This window comes from Sarcophilus harrisii, chromosome 2 (genome assembly GCF_902635505.1).
Source record: "Sarcophilus harrisii chromosome 2, mSarHar1.11, whole genome shotgun sequence".
Lineage (NCBI taxonomy): Eukaryota > Metazoa > Chordata > Mammalia > Dasyuromorphia > Dasyuridae > Sarcophilus > Sarcophilus harrisii.
The window spans coordinates 183,573,526-183,595,989 of record NC_045427.1 but is presented as its reverse complement, the minus strand read 5'-3'; the positions used below and the strand labels follow the sequence as shown (position 1 = coordinate 183,595,989).

At 33.9% G+C, this 22,464-nt stretch overlaps 1 protein-coding gene across 2 annotated transcripts in view; it reads left to right on the top strand.

Annotated features, from left to right (window-relative positions):
* The window catches only part of MYT1L (myelin transcription factor 1 like), a 660,434-nt gene that overhangs the window by 480,964 nt on the left and 157,006 nt on the right, over positions 1-22,464 (top strand). For both annotated transcript variants that reach the window (XM_031951169.1, XM_031951168.1), the window contains 4 exons: positions 2,596-3,573; positions 8,400-8,534; positions 12,453-12,543; positions 15,073-15,180. In XM_031951169.1, coding sequence (XP_031807029.1) covers positions 2,596-3,573; positions 8,400-8,534; positions 12,453-12,543; positions 15,073-15,180 — 1,312 coding nt within the window. The remainder of the gene's footprint in view (positions 1-2,595; positions 3,574-8,399; positions 8,535-12,452; positions 12,544-15,072; positions 15,181-22,464) is intronic.

The following is a 22,464-nucleotide window of genomic DNA, read 5'->3' as shown; positions in this document are numbered from 1 at the left end:
ACCTGGATAAAAATAAAAAAAAACTTGGGGGAGGGAAGACTTGAGGGAGAATATGACAGCTATCAAGTATCTGAAAAGCTATATGGTGGAATAAGGCTTAGATTTGTTCTATTTGGTTCCCAAAGGCAAAATTGGGAGCAGTGAAACATCCATTGAGGTCTTCTCCAACTCTAAGATCTGTGAAGGAAATGTGAAAGCAAAAACTTCAATATTATTTTATTTTATTCATTAACTCAACTTTCCATTGATTCAAGACTATGTATGTGTTTTGAGTGATCATGAATCACATCTTTCAGATCCTTCTTCCTGTAGATTCTTTATAGGCACCGTAATCTGGGGCTTAAAAGCCTCCACCAACTTTACATCAGAGAAGAATTCAGAAAACAGAGAGACAAGAAATGCTGCATGGACGTGGCACAAGCTGCTTAACATAAGGGGTACCCCAAAACCACAGCCCACGCATCCAAAACTAAAGTGCATGAATTGAGAGGAGAATATAACTTTTAGAATTTCAAAAATTTTTAAATTGCAATCTACTTCTGCTCCTACATCTCTAAACTAGGTAAATGTTATAAGCTTATTTCTGAGATTAGTTCTTTCACTACCTTGTTAAATAACTACATTGGCCAACTTTTTTTTCTTCTCACTGCTCTTAGAGGATACTTCTACCCCTCTAAGAGAAAGGTGTGGACTGATGAGGATGATCTAGAAAAATGTCATTTCTACTTTTGGTTGTCTTGTGAATTTTAAATAATTGAGCTTAATTTACTCATGTTTAGATAGATGTGTGAAATGAGGTGCAAGAGACAAATAACTTTGAGATTCAATACACCTTGATTAACAGGATTATTATAAGATTTTCTGATTTTGGTTTGTTTGTTTGCTCGTTTTCTGAGTGAAAAAAATCTCATTCCCAAACTGAGTGATTCATTTATGTATTAAGAGACTGCTCATTCTATGATTTACAATTCTAAACATAAAGAACAAAAAAAGCATTAAAGGGAAGAGCAGAAGTAATGTGAACACACCCTTAGTTAACTGAAAGTGTTAATGCCAACAACCCTCACTTCACAAACATGCCAATAAATAAAACTTGTTTTATACTTGACATAATAAAAAAAGAAGATTTAACACTTGAATTTGGCACCTGGTTTGACTGAACCAAACTCTAAAAAAAAATGGATTTAAACATAGAATTAATTTCCCCCCATATTATTAAAAATAATTTTCAGAGGGGAAAAGATCAATAAATAGTCATTGGGAGTTATGATTTTTTTTTAAGTACAATCTTGTGATTTAATCAAAATAGGTGACTCACATTATTAAAAATTTCCTCCACCTGGGATCTGTAAGTGACTTATAGTCTTGGAGCTGACTGGAAAACTAAGAGATTGAGTGACTTATCTGTGGTCATATAGCCCAGTATATGGCAAGTACTGATATGGGCTTATCCTGGTTCTAAAGATGCCTTTCCAACCACCAATTATGCTATTTTGGCATCTAAACATAGTTGACACTGAATAAATGTTTTGTTGAATTGAATTGAACTGTGTAATGTTTAGTGATCATGATGGTTTTAAAAATATTGTTTCATTATACAAATTTTCATATTAAAATAGTAGGATTTTGTTTGAGTCCTGGAATCTGAATTTTTAAAAAAGAAAGAAAAAAAGAAACCAGTTTCCCAAATAGTTTAAGGAAGTGAATGAATTCGTGAACCTAATAATTCTATCTTCTCATAAAGATTTTCTTGAGATGAAACTCATGAAGAAAACACAACCATGAATGGCATCCTATTATTTTAGTGCAATTTGTTTTCACTCTGGAACTATACTATTCTCCATAGGTATTTGTTTCCTGAGCATTCACTTTCTTACCTGTCCCCTTCCCACCTGACTTTGTAATGTTTGTGCGATCCATATGAAACCTGATTTATCCTAAAATTTCTCTTCAGAACTTCCTTTGTTTTATTGTGTATCATGAAAAATCATGTCTCAGTAGCATCAAATTTGTGATGATTCTATAGGTCTGGTAACCTTTGAATTCAGCCTAAGAATTCATGATGGTAGTGAACAGAAATAGTAGAATATATCTTTGGGTAGTTCCTTAAAAATGTGTCTTTCCCTCAGCAATGTAGAGAAGAATTTCCATTGAGACAAACCACTGGGAAACCATTATACTTTATAGCCATTTCAGATCTGGTAAGGAATAAAATCCATAGGCTCTTAAAAAGTTTAGTAATGTGATTATTATAAATGTAATTATGTTGCAAATAAAGAAAAATTTATTTTTGAAATTTAAGAAAAAGTAAAATTTCATATCTAAAATATTTACATTTGTTGGTTTATTGTAAGATTAATAAAGGAAATTAATGGTGCATAGCAAATATTAAAAATAGCTTGGTGTTCATTAATCTATTATCTTAATGTCTGCCATTTAAACCTAACTGCAAATGGGGCTTAAAGGTCCTAGAATTATGATAAACAGTGTTTGACTTGTAATTTCTTTTCTGACCATGCAAATATAACTACCATTCAACTTCTAGCTTTTTTTCCTTTTCCTTTCCTTTTTTTTTCTTTTTTAATTTTTTTGCAGAAGATCATCAAATGAATTGTCACAATACTCGAATAATGCAAGACACAGAAAAAGACGATAACAATAACGATGAGTATGATAATTACGATGAACTGGTGGCCAAGTCATTGTTAAATCTGGGCAAAATTGCTGAGGATGCAGCATACCGAGCCAGGACTGAATCAGAAATGAACAGCAATACATCCAATAGTCTGGAAGACGATAGTGACAAAAATGAAAACATGGGTCGAAAAACTGAGCTGAGTTTAGATTTAGACAGTGATGTTGTTAGGGAAACTGTGGACTCCCTTAAATTACTAGCACAAGGACATGGTGTAGTGCTTTCGGAGAACATTAATGACAGAAATTATACAGACAATATATCACAGCAAGATAACAGAAACATGAACTTTGTAATGCTAGGGAAACCTATGAACAATGGACTTATGGAAAAAATGGTAGAGGAGAGTGATGAGGAAGTATGTCTCAGCAGTTTGGAGTGCTTGAGAAACCAATGTTTTGATCTTGCTAGGAAACTCAGTGAAACAAATCCACAGGAAAGAAATCAACAGCAAAACATGAACATCCGTCAACATGTCAGACAAGAAGATGACTTTCCAGGAAGAACACCGGATAGGAATTACTCTGACATGATGAACTTAATGAGGCTTGAAGAACAGTTAAGTCCCAGATCTAGAACTTTTGCTAGCTGTGCAAAAGAGGATGGGTGTCATGAAAGAGATGACGACACCACCTCTGTTAATTCAGACAGGTCTGAAGAAGTATTTGACATGACCAAGGGTAATTTAACCCTTCTTGAAAAAGCTATTGCTTTGGAAACTGAGAGAGCAAAAGCCATGAGGGAAAAAATGGCAATGGAAGCTGGCAGAAGGGATAATATGAGGTCATTTGAAGAGCAGCCTCCAAGACAACTTCCTGGGGAGGAGAGAAAGCCTAAAACCAGTGACAGCCATGTCAAAAAGCCATACTATGGTAAAGGTAAAATTTTATCTAACATATGTTGTCTCATGATGACGTAAGCAAAAATAAAATGCTTTCTTTATAGTTTAACATGGACATGCATTACAGTAAGTTATAGATTTAATATTTATTCCTTTTTTGTAGCCCTCAAATAGCTTGTTGTGCTTGTGACTTAAAAGCAAATAAACTATTTTAAAAGAAATATATACAATATTCAATGTCATATACAAGTAAATGGCAATATTTTTTCCAGTGAAAAAAATAGTAATTCTTTGGAATATAGTGTTAAACTAAAGAGAATAAACTTAGGAGTGAAATTATGATAAAAAGGCACTGTTATAAAAAGAATCACATACTCCATTTGATGATAAGACTTTATGTAACAGTTAGTCAATCAGCTATGAAGTGCATATTTTACAGATTGGATTGGGTAGGTGGCATCATGATTTATAAAATTATCATCAATGACAGTTATTGATGAAGCCTCTCTCATTTAAAACGTTAAATTCCCTGATAGAAATTGAACAGTATCAGAATGACCGATAACATAAGATAAGGGCAGTGACTGCACATTAATTATCTTAAGATACTAAGGTAATGGAAGCCATTTGCTATGCAAGGCATGGTGTGGCCTGGGCTAAGATCAATAGCAATTTCTTTCCTATATTCATTCCACTTCACTGATTCTATTCCATTGTGGAAACTGTTAAGGTGTTTTTATTAAGTATAATCCAACCCTGCACAATAAAAAAATATGTGTAATGGGTTGGTTTTTATTGTGATTTCATTTATTTAAAAGAGATTATATGCATATGTGTATAGGGATAAATAGTTGATGTATATATATTTATGTATGTGTGTGTGTGTTTTTAACACTTTGCAACTATATAGGTATTCTATAGGTATGGTTTCAATTTGAATGATTTGTTTCATATTTGCCCTGAAAGGTGTTGCTTTTTCTACCTTCAGGCATTTTAAAATGTAATTACAGATAGCTTTACTTTGTCTCAGAAAAGCTAATTTGAGCATCTGGATTCGAAAGGTGATTGTTGAATTATTTTGAATCACAAAGTAAAAATTATTCATTTTTTTCCCCCAAGGGACATAGGTGTATATTCTCCTCTCAATGTATGCACATGATTCTGGTAATGCATGTCATCAAATGGTGATAAGTTGGGCATTTATAAGGCTGAATCCCATTCAGTCTTTTACCTTTAGAAAACAGACATCTAAATAACTTACCAGTTGACTATAGGGTTCTTAAAATATTGGCTGCATAGATTCTGACAGTTGTTTCAAGAGGGCTTTTCAATAAGTTTTGTTTTTTTTTTCTTGGAAATTATTCTACTTTTCCAATGTATGGGTGGTCTTAAGTTGTATGGTATATTATTGGACTTAGCTTATTTTTTTTAATAAAATCAAAAATTCTTCCTTGTGGAAGAATTAAGACTCAGATTTTACTAGGGAAGGTTAAAGAATAAGCATTATATCATATATATTTCAAATAAAACAAAGTACAATGCTACTATTATAAATAAAGTATTCTGACATTCTATATTAGAATCATTTAACTAAGAATTACAGAACCTTCTTCAGCCAAATAAAGATATAAAAGATGTTTTACAACTTACTGTATCTTACTTGCGTATAATTGCCCAATTAGACAAGTGCATCATGTGGTCATGTTTTAGTATTCTTGTTAATAAACACTATGGGAAGAATTTGTTGCCTTTGGTCAAAGTTATAGCAAATACTCTGACACCAGAAGGCAGAACTAGGAACTGTGGGGAAAGGTTGGAAAAGACAGGTTTAGGAACTTTTTAAAGGAAATACTTCACAGCAATTAGAGCTCATGAAAGGGAATGGATTATTTTAAGAAGTAGAAGGTTCTCTCTCATTGAAGATTTTCATGGGGAAGTTGGATGACCACTTCTTGAGACATTATGGAGGATATTCTTGGACAACAGACTCCCATTCAGTTCTGAAATTCTGGGTTACTATTCCAAAAAATGGTCTGGTTTACTGTTTTACAAATCCTATGTTGCTCTAGCTTCTTTGGTTTTCTGCTCTTGTTGCTATTGTGTACCCTTTAACAGCAGCAGCAGCACTCACAGAGTTGTACTGGGAGACATGGAATATAAATACCTTATCTCCCTGGTCTAAGCAGAAAAGGGACAGAAAATGTGATTTCTTTCCTCCTCAGAATTGCTAGACTGAAAAATATACTCAGACTAACATGGACTTTTAAAATGATAGAAGAAGCCATGACTTCTCACCTTCCTTCAGCCTCTTCAAATCCTTTCTCTCTGTTAGATTTTTAAAATAAATCTCTGTCAATCCTTTTCACTGTCTCCAAAGTTTCTTTTGAAGATACCCACAAGAATATGTTATATCCTTCAAAGAAAAGAAACCAATTCAAGAAGGGTATCTAGGATTAATTTCTATGCTAATTGGGAGGTAGTCTAAAGGGATTTATGTTTTTGTTGTTCTTATGTTTGTATTTTTTTAATAAAGATATGATAATTATTATTTTATCATCACCATCTAACAGATTCCCACAATTGTAGACAGGAGATTTTTTAAAAGTCTTTATTTATAACTACATATTTGCTCTTTATTAAAGGCAAAACCTAGATCGTCATGGTACGTAATTAATGTTATACTTGTATTACCTGTACTCTAGACTCATTCAACACAAATTTCTAAAGCTGTTAAAAGTTATCAAAATTAGAGTAACAAAGTTTTAATAACAGAATAGAAGGGGGAGAAAACAAAACTGATATCAGAAGAGCTAACCAAACCTGACATGCAGACTTTTTCATATAAGACACCAAGTTTATTTAGCATGGACTAGGGGGAAAATATGTGAAGGTGAAGGGAAAGGCAGATAGTATTAATATATTGTGATTATTAAAGCAAGGGGTAGAGATAGGAAGAATTGTTCAGAAGAATTGTCCAAATCCAGCCACCATTCATGCATCGAGAGGAGATTATGCCCCTTTTGTCTTCCAATAAATAAAATGGATTATAGGCCATGTGTTTTTATTTCATGTATGGGCATACTTCCTGAAAACTAGAAAACTCTTTGAAAGAATACATTTTAATAAGTATTAACAAATTTCCTAAATAAGATCAATTCATCCATTGATTCAAGGCCTTTGTCATCTCTCCTGATAATGTGTCCTTTGAAAAATTTCATGACTTGTCTGTTACAGGACTTAGGAAAATCACTAATATCTTCTAAATCTGTTACTTTATCTTTAATATTTGTGTCTTTGCATCAATTCAATGTTTACAATTATTCCATAGCACTTTTCATTAATGCAAAAAATGTTTTTACTTATTAAGAGACAGGAATGGGGGAGAGAAGTTCAATAGAAATGCTTTAGTGATATACATTAAGAGAGATATAAATGAAACAGTTGACTTTAAAATGCAAAAATTTCAAGTTTATTATTGTGGTATAAATCATAAATGATGACAGTAAAGTACATGACGATTGAGACAAAGTTTACCAAACAAATGTCATTTGCAAAAATTCCAGTACCCACAAAGTAAATAAATTAAAAGATAGATGCATTTATCAAACAATATCTGAAAATCTACTTTCTTACAATTTAAAAGGATCAATAGCAAATGGAGTAAAATGAATAAATTAAGAGAAAAGAAGGCAAAAATCACCAATGAATATTAGACTCCATTAGGAAGAGATGGTAGAAGGAAAATAGTATGAATCCTGAACCATGATATACAACTATAACCTAACCTCAAAGGTCATAAAGGAATTTCAGTTGAATGTTCTACAATTTTAATATCCAACCTATAAAAACATCTGGCTTCTTAGTAAGCTTGGCAATTGATTTTCACCAACTGGCAAAAGATCTATAAAACGGACTTTGAAAAAACTCTACTCTTTTATCTGAAACATTTACAAAGAAGAATTTAATGTTGAGAAATTTTTCAAAAGTAATTGCATTTCCTTTATGAAATTTAATGTTAAGTTTTTGACCAAATGCCTGTTTTGGTCTTTACTAGGCTAGTATTACAGAGAAGCCAATAAGACTATAAAGATCCATTGCCCCTCTTAAAACTGAATACATGTACAACATTACCAAATTATTCCTCCAGTTTCACAATAAAGACCAAGAGGTCAGAACAAGTGATTACTGTAGTGACTTCTGAAATACTTTTGATTGCTTAAAGTATTTATCATATAGAATTCCCACATTTTTGTCACATACTTACACTGCCTTCTGAAAGTGCAATTCATTTTCAGCAAGAGGCTAAATTGGTATGATAAGATGAGTCTCTTAACCTCAAGAGAATAAACTTCAACAAAAGTAAATTTATAGCTTTCAGTACATTCAGCAGCAATACTCAATGCAGGGGAAATACTGCTGAAGTGTTTTGAATGACCTTACACTTTTTAGTCAATGCATGAAAGGAAATCGGTCATTGACAATGCTGGATGGGTAGAGGGAAGATGTTCTCTAAAGAGGTCATGCTCTATCACTATTTCTTCAATGTTTCTTTAAGCAACACTATCTAACATATAAAACACACACAAAAAAATGTGCCAAGCAAAATGTAGGTTTGGAATATTCTGTATTTCTTTGTAGAATAGAACCCATTTATTATGTCACTCATTGTTATACTAGTTTCATCTATACAAGGGGTAAAATGTTTTCATTCCAAAACAATCAGTTGCCCAGAATCAAAGTCTAATATCTATGGTCTTGAACCTGGCCACGGGTAGTGTTTCAATGTAATGTCACATTGTCAGTTAACCACATTTCTCTTAAATCAGTGAAATGCGTTCATTTGACACTTGTTGTCACTTTTAGATCCCTCAAGAACAGAAAAAAAAGAAAGCAAGTGTCCAACCCCCGGCTGTGATGGAACTGGCCACGTAACGGGGCTTTATCCTCATCATCGCAGTTTATCCGGATGTCCTCACAAAGATAGGGTTCCTCCAGAGAGTAAGTCCATGTTTCACGGATACCAAGTGTGAATAAAAGCTCTTACAGATCTGTCTTTTGCCATCCTTCTTTTTATCTTTTCTTCATCCTCATCTCACGTCACAGTGCAACCTCGTTTATCTGGTTCCCTACCTATCTAGACCTCCAAATCATCCAGCCTGTCTGGATTGTACAAGTGATTATTGTTGATCTCCTCTAAGGGGACTTAGCATTCTCCACCATGGTGTTATCTGTCAGCTGAGAGACAACCTAACACATGAGCTCTTTAGTCTTGTCTCTTTGAGTTGAGATTCTCTCCAACCCCATGTGCATATAGGAGGAGGGCCTTGAGACATTTCTCTGGGTTACTTGGATTTCTGTAGATGATCTTAGTCAGTGCTTATATATGAGGTTGTACTGTATTTTCATGTGTAATGTCTATTCCATATAATACTTATTACATCATTTCTACCACAGTATAAATTTAAGTTAGAAATTAAAGAAAATATATTTATTGCTTACTTTATGCTAACCCCTGGGGATAGAAATACAAAAATGAAGACTGTCCCTGTCCTTAAGAAGGTTAAAATAGTACATGTAAGGGAGTGGTGGCCAGGAATATATGTTTTGGTCTTTGTTTTTGATTTAGGAGACTAATGAATTAAGTTTGAATCATACGGAATAAATCTCAAGAAAAATATTTTATCTCACAATATTTCATGGTGGTGATGTCCAACTTCTTTCCTTTCTTACATGGAAAGTGCCTGCCCAATTTGAAAAGATTTAAAATGAATTGTTTAAGAAGAGTTAACCTGCTTTCACAGCTTCAGAATTGGTTCTAGGAAACAGAGGGCTTGACTTTGAGCCTAAGTTGGCAATATTTCTACATGAAAGTATGAGACACCACCATTTCCCTGGCATACCAATCTTTACCACTGTTTATAGCAGGGGAGGAGGGTGAAGGAATCTAGAACTAGCTTCTAAATGTGGTGTGTTGTACTTTTACCCTCTTTTTTTTAAATGACTTTCAGGATATGTCCCATTAAAACAGAGAGGGCACAAGTGGTACTAAAGAGCTAGAGATCAGAGGGAAAACTGCAAACTCCAGTGTGCTCCCTTGTCAGTGTTTAAGAATTGAAAATTCAGGTTTAGCTCCAGTATTGTACTGAAAGTTTTGGCTCATGTTCCTTGTAAACATTTTAGAAGAAAATGTGCATGACAGTAGAATTTCATTTTTGAATATTTGTCATTCTTGTGATTACTAAAAATATTAGTGAATAAATAGTTCTTGATGTATCCAACTTGTGAAATATACTTTAAGAATGCCCCTGAATGGAGAAGATACTGAGACTTAAGTGTTAGGACACTTGTGGTCAAGTCCTAACACCTCTATGTGATAGCTTTGTGACTTTAGGTAAATCACCTACTCTGGAACTCTGGATCACCTTTTATAAAATGAGGGGATTGGACTACATGCTATCTAAGGTTTCTTCCAGCTCTCATTCTTTGAGCAGCACTTAGCATATGCTAGAATATTAGAAAAGTTATTTTAAAGGGCTTAAAATAGGAGGCAATGGATGGGAATGAAAAGGGGAATTAGGGTCAATCACTTTTCTGATCCTGGCTCTGTTTCTAACTAGATAAGACATCTTGATCAAGTCACACAAGGGTTTCTAGACTATTTAAATGGTTTCCAAAGTTCCTCCCAAATTCAGAATTTTATAATTCTAGAGAAAAATGAATCTATCCATACTATTCCTTGAGGACATGCATTTTTTGTTTGCCTTTAAGGTAAAAGATACAACCAAAAGTAGTAGATAGATGTTGGCCTCGAAGACAGACAGATCTGCTTTAAAATATCACCTCTAATATATACTATTTGTGTGACTATGACCAACTCACCAAACTTTTCAATATTTCAGATAACTCTCTAAAACTAAGTTGCAAGAAAGGTGCTGATCTGCATGATATGAACAGATGGATGGATGGATGGATGGATGAATGGATGGATGAAAAGGCATTTATTAAGTATTAAAATCCCAACACTGTGCTAAGTACTAAGGGGGGGGGACTGAAAAAATTAGACTCATCCCTTTCAATGAATTCTTATACTCTAATTGAGGGAAACAATAAATAAAAGAAAGCTAGAAAAGAGAGTTTCCTCAGAAGGACTTTTCTAAACTAATTAAATCACAGGTCCAGTTCCTGTTTCCTAATATAAAAGATAAGTTGCTGACTGAACCTCAAAAAAAATTACCACACATTAGAGTTTCATGAGAAAATACTGAGTACAGTAAACTTTGAACTCTGTCATGGCATAATAGCTCAATACTATATGAATTTAGTCTATTCTACCACAGGTCAAGTGATATCACCTGAAATCTAACTATCAGTAACCAAAAGACTGGCATATCATTAGTCTAAAAAAACATATCTTAATCTTGTCCTATCCTGTCCAATTCTAGGCAGCTTTATGAATGTATTCTAATGCTATTTATCTTGGGTCACTAATTTAAACATATATATATTATATAATATAATATAATCATTGCTAAGCACTTGTGAATACGTGGTTCTTCATAAAATATAAATAACAGTGGAAGCCCTTTCTGGGAGTGATTTGCCATCCTTTTCCACATCTAACCAGGCTTGCTTCTTATATTTCACCAAAAGGAGATATGTATCGCTGTTGTGATTCTTTGAAATTCCCTCCAAATCACTTCAAGGCACACAATATGAAATGGGAAAATGACTGTAATTATAGGATAAGTTAGTCCAGTAAGTCATATCAAAGCTTCTGTGGTGCTAGTCAGGTTTGTGAATGTAGATACTATAAGCACAGTTTTTTACTCAAAAGAAGGGCTTCAGAATATTATTCTGTATTTTTAAGTGTCCTGGCTTTTGAATCCAGCTACTAAGAAGCATGGAGTCAAAAGCCTGGACCAAATTCCACTTCTCTGTCACCACGAGCTAATTGTTAAAGTTCATGAGCCTCAGTTTCCTCATCTGTAAAGTGGAGATTAATGTTATTGATAGTACCTACCTCACAGGGTTGTTGTGAGGCTCAAATGAAATAATGTATGTAAATTGCTTTGCAAACCTTAAATTGCTACAGAAACATTACTTTTTTTAAACATCCAATGAGGCCAATTCACAAAGTAAAATTCCTGTGTTCTTTGCCCTCACCAAATTGCACCTCAACCTGTGCTTTAACAAAAGAGTTCTGTTCATAATAAGAAATATGTAAAAGTGTAGACAGATCCATATAAATCCATCTTCACCAAGCAAACCACTTAACAGAATGCCCTACTGACAGTGAATTAGGAATATTATTTTCCTATAAGAAAAACAACACATTATCATTAGTAAAGTTTTTGCTTGTTAATTTTACATGATGAAATGATTGTTCACATAATTTGTCTAACTCCTCATAGTAATATTTAAGGAACAATATAAGAGTTAATTGTAAAAAAGTCATTATTATAATTGGTTTGATTTATACAATAAGGTCTGCTCCTCCTGTCCCTTCCCTCATTTCCCAACCTATGTAATATTCTGAGATTGAAAATTTACAGATGTTCAAGAAATATCACTAATCTACATGCTATTCTGTGGCTAATCAATATTCAGTACTAATGTATGGAAAATATATCAGTAGTCCCTTGCTTCATTGTGACACTAGAGACAAATTAATTATTACATTCTCTATCCTCCATAACTCTCCTTGTGCTCCTGTGCTGTGCATGCCAATTAGAATGAGATCAGAAATTCTCTCTTTCTTCCCTTCCTGTGTTTTTCTGACCATGCCCATCACAAAAATTTGAAGGAATGTCTATTGTAAACTAACCCAGCCTCTTGTGATAATGATTACATATTCTTGTATTCTTAGTGTTTCTATGTTTTAATACTCGGCTGTTTTCTCTACCTCTTCTTATCAAGTTCTTGCCATGCATGAAAATGTTCTCAAGTGTCCTACACCAGGCTGCACAGGGCGCGGGCACGTAAATAGCAACAGGAACTCTCACCGAAGGTAAGAAAAGCACTCTGGGACTTGATGTTAGAGAGATAAAATCTTCCCAATGGCAGCATTCCTAGTGAACCCTTCCAAGGGTATGTGCTTCCTAAGGCACTTCTCTATCTTACAGAAGGTGACAGATGGTCTTTGGTGTGCTGTTTATAAAGAATTAAGAGTATGTTCACATATTGCATGTGGAAGACAAATGCATATGTTCCCCCTTTTTTGCAGGTTGGGTTGAGTTGTCTGTATCCTTTCCTCAGGTTCCATCTGATAGCTCAGATCCAATTATCTTACAAGGATAATTCAGATTCTTTTCCACTGTATTAATTCCTTTGCATTTGTCCACTTTGGAAGATATCTGACACTTTTTACCTCATTCCCTCTGCACATTGAGATTTTTCTGAACTTTCCCTCACAGGACTCAGCTTTGTTAACTTATTACCTGGAATTCATTAATAAAAATCTGAGTTCTGAGGAATGCACTGTTCATTCCAAAGAATGAAATGAAACTGATGCCAGAACCTATACCTGAGGAGTTGTTATATGAATAATTACCTCTACAATCAAAACTGTCCCAATATATCCCCATCTTTTCTACTATAGTTAACCAGTTTTACAATCCCTAGGGCACTGTTTTATCTAAACTATGTATCACCTGCAGAAGAGAATACCAGTCCTCACAAATAGCTGGTGCTTAATAAATGTTACTTGTACTGAACTGTTGTCTTGTCTCAAACAGCTTGGTGTGATGGGGTCAGTGGTTTAGGTGTTGTCTTTAGCACTACTGTCAAAACTAAAGTGCTCAGCTTCTGATATAAAGCTAATAAGAGAAGTAAAGAATTTCTGGTTAGTGGACAGTTGTCATATTTAATGCCTAAACTTCCAATTTCTAAAAAAAAAATTAATATATAATAAAATACATAAAAGTCATACCAAACATGATGTATTCTTCCTTAGATGATTCAGAAAATATTTCATTATCCTCAGAGACTCAGAATCACTATCCTATAAATATATAGAAATGCTGATTTTTTCAGAGGTTCAGTTAATGAATGCCAGAAAGACCAGCATCTTTTGCTGGAGCCCTATTTCAAAACAACAAAAAAACTTAAAAGAAATTCAATATTTTTCTACTACACATATTCTGGGTTTTTTTCTTGTCCTAACCAATCTTTCTGTATATCATTAAAACCTTCCTAAAAACCATTCCATGTAAACTGCCTTTATATCAGAGAATGAGCAGAACTTAATTTCCTATTAATGGATATTCCCAGATTTCCCTGATATCACACAGGATTATGAGCTTTGCATAAATGAAGAGTGTTGCTAAAAGTTTCACTTTGTTTCATTTTTGTTTACCTATTTGCATTACTTGGGTTATGTGGCCTGAGTCTACCACACCAGAACCCAGACTATTAAAAATTTGCCAGGATAAATATTTGTGAAGCAGAAATCTGGAGAGACAGAAAAAATATAATGAAAAGAATACACCATTTGACTGTAAAGCTATTTCAAACCCAGCTACTTCATTTGCTACCTGTGTGATTTTGAACAAGATCCTGACCATAAATGAGAAGGTTGGATTGGACCATGCCTTAAGTCCTTGCCAGATTCTCCTCCTGTGATCCCATATCAATGTTCAGCTCTTGTGCATAGTTCTTGTATTTAAAGTTCAGGTGATAGGATTGACAATATCTTTTATCTCATATTTGTATAGCATGATAACATAGTTTAAAAGTTACAGCATATAAATAAGCCAAGTACCAAAATGTCACACAAAATGAGCTCAAATGAACAGGACCCATTTTAAGACCCACAGTGTCAGTCATGCAAACAAAGTGCCTCAAAATATCAGAGTTCGGTAGCAATTGGATGTCAATCTGATATCCTCTCACCACTTTTATGTCCATTCACGTGGAGAACACTAAAGAGATCTGACCAGAAAGGCATGCAACAGACTATGAGGACAAGCAAAAGAATTGTTTCTAGTACCAGCTGACAGATTTTTACAATTTCAACTAAGAGCTCCATCTGCTGGTACCAGGTCATTTGTTTCCACACTTGGGAAACTTGGAAATTTGTCCCTAAAGAGTTCCTGTTATGTTCTTATTTCCAGATTTGTTGAGTATCACAGAACAGAATTGGAATTTAGAATTCCAATTTATGTACATCTCATGTTATCTCAATTGGGGAAAAAAATTTTGAACAGTTCCAATTCAGATGCATTCAGGTTATCAGTGCCCTCCAATAATATTTACTCGTTAAATGTTCACACATGTGAGCAGCATCAGTCTTGTAGATAAGAAACAAAATCATCAGAGTTAACCATTTCATTAATAAAGAAGCAAGCAAGAAAAACATAACCTATCTCCTCCAAGTCAAGTAGAGAGAAGAGCATTTTTGAACACTTAGACACTTATTTACCTTTCCAGTCAACACCTTGCGGGGCTGACTAAGGAAAAGATGGAAGGTGGTAATTGAACAGGTATATTGTAAGATTGTTTTGAGACAAAACAATTAAATTCCCTTTTCTAATTGCAGCCTCTCTGGATGCCCTATTGCTGCAGCAGAAAAACTGGCGAAAGCTCAAGAAAAACACCAGAGCTGTGATGTGTCAAAATCCAACCAGGCGTCAGATCGAGTTTTAAGGTATTAAATTTTCCCAGTGATAGACATGGGATTTAAAACAAGATTCCCCTAAATCACTAAAAAAAAAAAAAGTTGCTCCTAAGAGATTAGTTCTCTAAGGTACTGTTTGAGATCATTTATCAATGAAAAAGAGTCAATCAAGCAGTTTGAGATAATAGAAAAATCTTTGGAGCTTGAATCAGAATGCCCAGATTGATGAAATTTAGGCTCTTTAAGGAGACAGATAATCAAGGATGAGTCACTGAGCCTCAATTTCTTAAAGCACAGCTCTGATTGATCATATTTAATGTCCCATACTCAAAAGTTCTACTAGGTGCCTATTGCCTCTAGGATAAAATACAAATAAAATACAACTTCTGTTTAATATTTAAAGGCCCTCGCAAATCTGGTTCCAGTTTACCTTTTCTGGGCTTATTAAACATTTCTTTCCTTAATACATTCTCCATTCTGTCCAAGCCCATCTACCTATTGTTTTTCAAACATAACAATCTATCTCCCTTCTCCATACCTTTGTACAAGCTGTCCCTTTTGTCTGGAATATACTTCATTTTCACTTCTCTTTGACATATTTCAAAAGGATCTTGATCTTGAGTTCTTCTTTCTTGCATGAGGACTTTCCTGATCCCATAAGATGCTAGTGGCATCCCAGTCCCTCTCCCTCCCCCCAAAATACAGTGTATTTTAATTACTTATATGTGTAGACATTGTCTGTCCTGAAATATTAATCTCCTTGAGAGAAAGGTCTGTTTCATTTTTTTATTTTTCAATCAATAATAGCTACCAAAATATATAACACAGATTAAACACTAAATGTTTTTTTTACTTCATTAATTGATCTGGAAAATGATAATAATAATGCTTCTACCATTTATCATAGAAAATTCTTGCGAGAAAAGTGATCCCTCAATTAAAAAGAGATATATAGAACTACATTATTAATGTTGGCGTAATAGAAAAAATGACACCCAACTAGGTTGGAGTCTCAGCTCTGCCACCAGCAAATATATGACATTGATCAAGTTCCTTCATTTCTCTAGGCCATGGTTTTCTTATGGGATCAAATTAAATGAACTTTAAGGATTCTTCCAGACTATAGTCCTAAAACTTTATAAATGTTAGAAAAATGCTTTAAAATTATTCCCAAACTACATTTTCTTTAAATATTTTTATAAAGTTGTTTTCTATCCAAACTAAGGATGTTAATGCTTTTGAAACAATGGTGAATTGTCCTACTATAATGATCTTCTGTTTACCCAGGACTTTTTCATATAAATGCTTTCATTCTTGCTTGCCATCTCTTTTGATCCCTCAAATTTCCCTGTGAGGTAAATGGAAGATAAATGTTACTATCATATTTTGACAGCTTAAAGTTGCCACAGAACAGAAATGTGAAGAGCTTCCCTAAGGTCACAAAACAGGTTACACTGATGAGGTATCTAGACTCACTAGATCCTACATTTGCAGAGTCTAGGCAAATGAGATGATTGTCAGTAGCAGCTGAGTAGTTGAGCAGTTATCCCCAAGACTTAAATAAAACTTCAAAGTTCAACGTAGGTAGACATTTGTCTAGTCTCCTGGCATCTTTTCTCCCCTGCCCACAGGTACCCAGTAAATTATCTATAACCATCTTTGAATCCTCAGCTCTTAACAAATTTCATTTTTGTCTTTGAATTTTCAGCTCCTAACACAATGCCTAGCACACTAGGCAATTAATAAATTCATGCATTCGTTTATTAATTTGTTATACTATCTTTTGGCAAGTCTAAAGATTCTGCCCTATGTACCAATATTAACCTTTTCCTCCTTCACAACTCAAATTATCTCAGTGCAGGGATTTTTGAGCTAGGTGTTAAGAATGAAAGACATTATTTAAAAAAAAAATTACACTGATATGTAATCTAACAGGCCAACCTTGTCTAAGAGATTTTGAATTTCAAAAAAGATTCTTGATGATAAGAAAATGAAGTTGGCAGAATGTGACTGAAAGAGATTTTGAGCAGAATTACAGAATCTCATGCTTGGAAGGGAACACAGTGGTTACTTTGGTGACATAGTGAATAAATAGTGTGCTGGGCCTAGAATCAGAAAAGCCTAGGAAGTTCAAATCCATCCTCAGACACTTATTAGCTATGTGACATTGGACAAATCACTTAGATCTTATTTCCCTCATTTTCCTTAAGTATAAAATGAGAATAATAATAGCAACTACCTACCAAAGATGTTGTGGTGAAGAATAAATGAGTTAGTATTTGGCAAACACTAAGAACAGTACTATCTTGCACATAAAAGATACTATATGTTAGCTATTATTACTATTATTATTATTATCTACTCCAAACTATACCTACAATCCTCTATATCACAGCTGTGCTTGAAGAGTTATGGTTAAAAAAAAGAACCCCTACCTCTTAAGTTAGCCTCTTCAGACTTCATGTAGCACTATTCCCTGAGTCCCAAGTCAGAACAAATATAATCCTTCCTCAATATAGCAGGCATGCCTTAAAATCCTTTAACGCAGTTCTATTTCCCCTAATTTTTCTCTTCTGCAGGCTCAACATTTCCAGTTCCTTCAGCACAAACTCAAATAAGCATAAATTCAAGGCCTTTTATCCTTCTGATTTACCCTCCTTACAGTTAAGATGTTCAGCTCATCATTTTCATGCACAGAAATGACGGGCATTGAACAAAATAGTTTTGATGTGATTCTACCAGAGTATATTAGGAATATCACCTCTTTGCTATTGGACACTATGTAATTCAAGATATAATTAACTGTCTTGGCTACAGACTCAAATTGAGCTGATGGTCTATTGGGACACCCAATTTTTTTTTTAAATTATGAAGTGCTGTCTTGGCTTCTCCAAGTTCCAATCCTATGATCTTATGATTCTAGTATCTTAAAGAACCTCTTTTGATAAATTTAAACTTCCAATAATTATATCATTTAATAAAATAACTTCTTATTGAATAAAGTCCTCTGCAGTTAACATAGCTCATATGATTATAACTGCTTTCCTTAAAACAACTATTTAAAATGAATAATTCGAGCAATTATAATAATAGCTAACACATAGCACTTTAAGGTTTGCAAAGCACCTTACAAATATTGTCTCATTTTATCCTCACAATAAACCTGTGAGATAGATTAACAATAGTTAATCTCATTTTTTACAGATAAGAAAACTGAGGCAAAGAGGTTAAATTACCTGCTGAGGTTCACACAACTATTTGAAGTCAGCTTTGAAACCAGGTTTTCCTGATTCTAAATGCAGGACCTAACTATATTATCTGTAGTTTATAAATGAAGAAACTGAGATGAAGCAACTGGCCCACAGACATATCCCTATCACCAGAGACTTGACCCAAATCCAGGTATTCAGGCTTTAAAACCAGGACTTTTCCCACTGTGCCACACTCTCTTTTGATGCAGGAGCTGAATAGAATATCCTTGTATTCTGAAAACCATTTTTTCCCTGTATATGGAATAAGTTGTAAAGAGTTTTTGTCCCCCCCAAAAAACTGTATCAAATACCAAATAGAAGAAAATCTTGTAGTTTCTGATCTCATAAATATCATAACATTTCTGATGGCTGATAAGTGTGCACATTCCTCACCACATCCTAACTTGGGGGAAAAGAGGCCTTTTTTTCATCGTTACACACACACACACACACACACACACACACACACATACACGGTACACTTTCTCTTTTTAGAGGTAGGAATTCCCCAGAAACCCTGGCAGAGATGTCCAAGAGCAGCAGCTGTCTCTCCAGCAGGCTGATCTTGTTATTGGGTTTTCAGTTTGGCTCTGGCCTCTAGCACTATCATGTGATCCATGTCCAATATCCCATGCAAGTCATCCTGAACTTCACCTACCTCAAGGATTTTCTCCTTCTCTTATTCTACACAAAAAAACCAACTTAACTTTTAAGAGTTAAAATCCCATGGGCTGAAATAAGAAAACCTGTATTTGGCTTATTCTAAGGAATCATAAAGATTAAGTGGAAACTGACAATATGCATATTCAAATCCCTGAAACTGTTATAGTTTCAGATATATTTGTTGTTGTTGCTGATTTTACACTTTGAGCTAAGATTCATTCATATGATAATCAATTTGGAGTTGGAAGGGTCCTTAGAAATTATCTTATTGAACCTCCCTCATTTTATGGATAAAGAAACTGAGGTTCAAGAAAATTAAATGATCTTCAAGGTGATGTGATAAGTACAGAGTGAGGATTTTGAACTCAGGTCCTATTCTATTCTATTTTATTAAGTGTTCCTCCCACCATGCTTCCTCTATTTCATGATCCTGCCACTGTCTTTGAATCTAGTCTAGAACCACTCCTCCAATTCCCTCACTGTTTTTTTTATCCTTCTTCTTCATGTAAATGAAGTCTAATAAGGAACAGCATAGAATGTAGACCACATCATTCTCTCCAATCAATTCCCCATATCATTAATATTCCTAAAGTATGTCTACAGTTAAGTCATTTTCCCTATAGAGAAACCTTAAATAGTATCCAGTGCCTGTAGAAAAAGTCCACAATCTTTGATTTAGCCTGATATTCAAGAATATTCAGCTATCTTGTTGCAATCTATTTTTTTAATCTTATATCATATTATGGCATTGTAATAATGTATGCTACTACTAAAATTGGATTGTTTCTCTTCATAGATAAGCCCATTCTTTTCTATTTTTATGCATTTGCTAACACAATTTCTTCTTTCTAAACTGGCATCTCCCTTTAGTTACACATCTGTCAAAATCTTACCCATCTGTTAGGCCAAGTTCAGGTAGAACCTCTTCTATAAAGTGTACCCAATCTCCCCAGCTAAAAAAAACTACCATTCCTCTCACGTACTATAACATTTTATTCAAAGCTCATTTAGCAAGAGAGTAAGCTGAAACAGTCAATATATAGACATACAAAGTTTTTCTCTGCTTCATTAGTATCTAGTCATGTTCTAATTTCACTCATACTTACTATGGCATGCTTGCTTTCTCTTACCCTTTCTCAGACTCGTTTTCTCATGTATAAAATAATAATGATACCTAACTATCCCATGAGTTTTTGTGAGGATCAAATGTGATAATATATGTAAAGTGCTTCACAACAATGAATGTAGAGAAATTAAAGCCCTCTGTAGCCATATATCTAAAAGGGAAAATTAATGAGCAAATTCATTAATTAGGTTGCTGGTCACAATAATGTCAACTCTAATTATTAATTTATTTGAACAAAATATTCTGTCTTTATAATGGACAGTGTCTCTTAGTATCCTCATATAATTTTAAATGAATGCTTCAACATTTTAAGGAAATGTGAGTTGATTTATAGACACAATATACAATTGAATTCTATAGTACGTGACCACTATGTGTAAGATACTGTGTTGGATATTGAGACACACACACAAATGAAACAGTCCCTGGCCTCAAGAAATTTACATTCTATTTCTACATCTCAGTAATAAGTCTTTGTGAGTGGCTAAAACAAGAAAAAAATCTTTCACCAGTAGGCCAATTCATAAATATAGGCATACTGAGTTTATTATCTAGTCAGGCCCAAAGACCTTTCCATTTTGGTAGGATCTACCAGAGCTTGTGGTACTCAGGCACAGCCTTTGAAAAGTCATGGTCACCTCTGGACCAAAATGAGACTTGGGAGAAGAGATTTAATGTGCATTTTCTTTCATGGGTCTGTTAACATTTCACACTTGCACTTTAAGCTTCAATAAGAATTTCATGTACTGATATCTATCATCAGTATGTAGAAACTTAGGTCAGCAAATGGTTAACTTTCACAAGGGAATTAGAAATCAAAACCTAATACATGAATTTGCTTATGGTTCTTTCCAGCTAAAGCATTTGCTATTATGATATTTTTAGCTTTAACATTTTTTTTCAGACCTATGATTTCATCATTCCAGCCAACAAAGAAGCTCTTGACCCTTTTTGTGTACCATAGACACCTTTCCAAGTCTGATTATAACTATAGATCCCTTCTCAGAAGAATATTTTTAAATGCATAAAACCAAAGATATAAGATTACAAAGAAAACCAATATATTGCATTAAACTTGTCTTACACACACACACACACACACACACACACACACACACACACACACACAGAGACACACACACACACAATTTTGTTTTGATTTCATGAACTCCAGGAAACCCTGAGTTAAAACTTATCATAGCTTTACACTTAAAACAATTGTTTTCCAGACTTATGGTTTCAACAGTGGGAGGTCAATCAATCAACTTTCAAGTATTTATTAAGCACCTACCATGTGCCAAAGCACATGAGATAAAAAAACTATAGTTAAACTGTCCTTGCCCTAATGAAACTGGTATTCTATCTAAGGAAATTTACATCTATACATATAAACAAATTGGATACAAATTTGATTGAAGGAGGAGGATTACAGCCTTTGTAGGGATAAGCTCCTGCAAAAGATAGTACTGAAGCTGAGTCTTGAAAGCTTCCAAGAGTTGGAGATAAGAAAGGAGTGTGTTCAAAACTTATAAAGGAGAACCAGTGCAAAGACATGAAGATAGTAAGTAAAGTGGTGTATATAAGGAACAATAAAAAGGCCAGTGGACTGACTTTACATATCTGCAATTTTCCTTGAAAGTTCTGTGAGACAGTCAAAAGTTTAATGATTTGCCTTTGGTAATAGAATCAGCCAGTATATTTCAGAGCTAGGTCATGAATCAAACTCTTCCCTACTTCAAGAATGACCCTCTACCTACTATTTCAGGTAACTTAATAATAATTACATACTTTAAAAAGTAAAAAAAAAAAAATTAAAAAACTTTTCCTCCTTGGAAACTCTGGATTTTTCTACAAAGATAGTGTAAAAAATGCTGCATATATGAAAATATTCATAAATACTTTATACTTTCAGAAAAAGCAAAGCAAAATGTCTTATTAGACTCCTGAATCTTGTGATCAAAAAGTAGGGGGTTGGGGAGTTGTGAATGTAAATGAATAGTTTCAAACACTTGAATAGTTTCAAAGTCCAGACAAATAAATTAATATTAGGGGAAATATTGAAAGAAATATGTTACTATTTTGTACTATATAGTACCACATCTATACATATATATCCACTCTATTTTCCATCTAGATGATTTTCACTAAATTTACATTTATAAGAGTATTTATTTCATTTCCTCTTATTATTTTCTATGAAAACAATATTTTTGGCCTACTTGAGATTCACAGAACTTCTATTTCTATTTCTGATTTCTGCCAAAGTAAATTGAT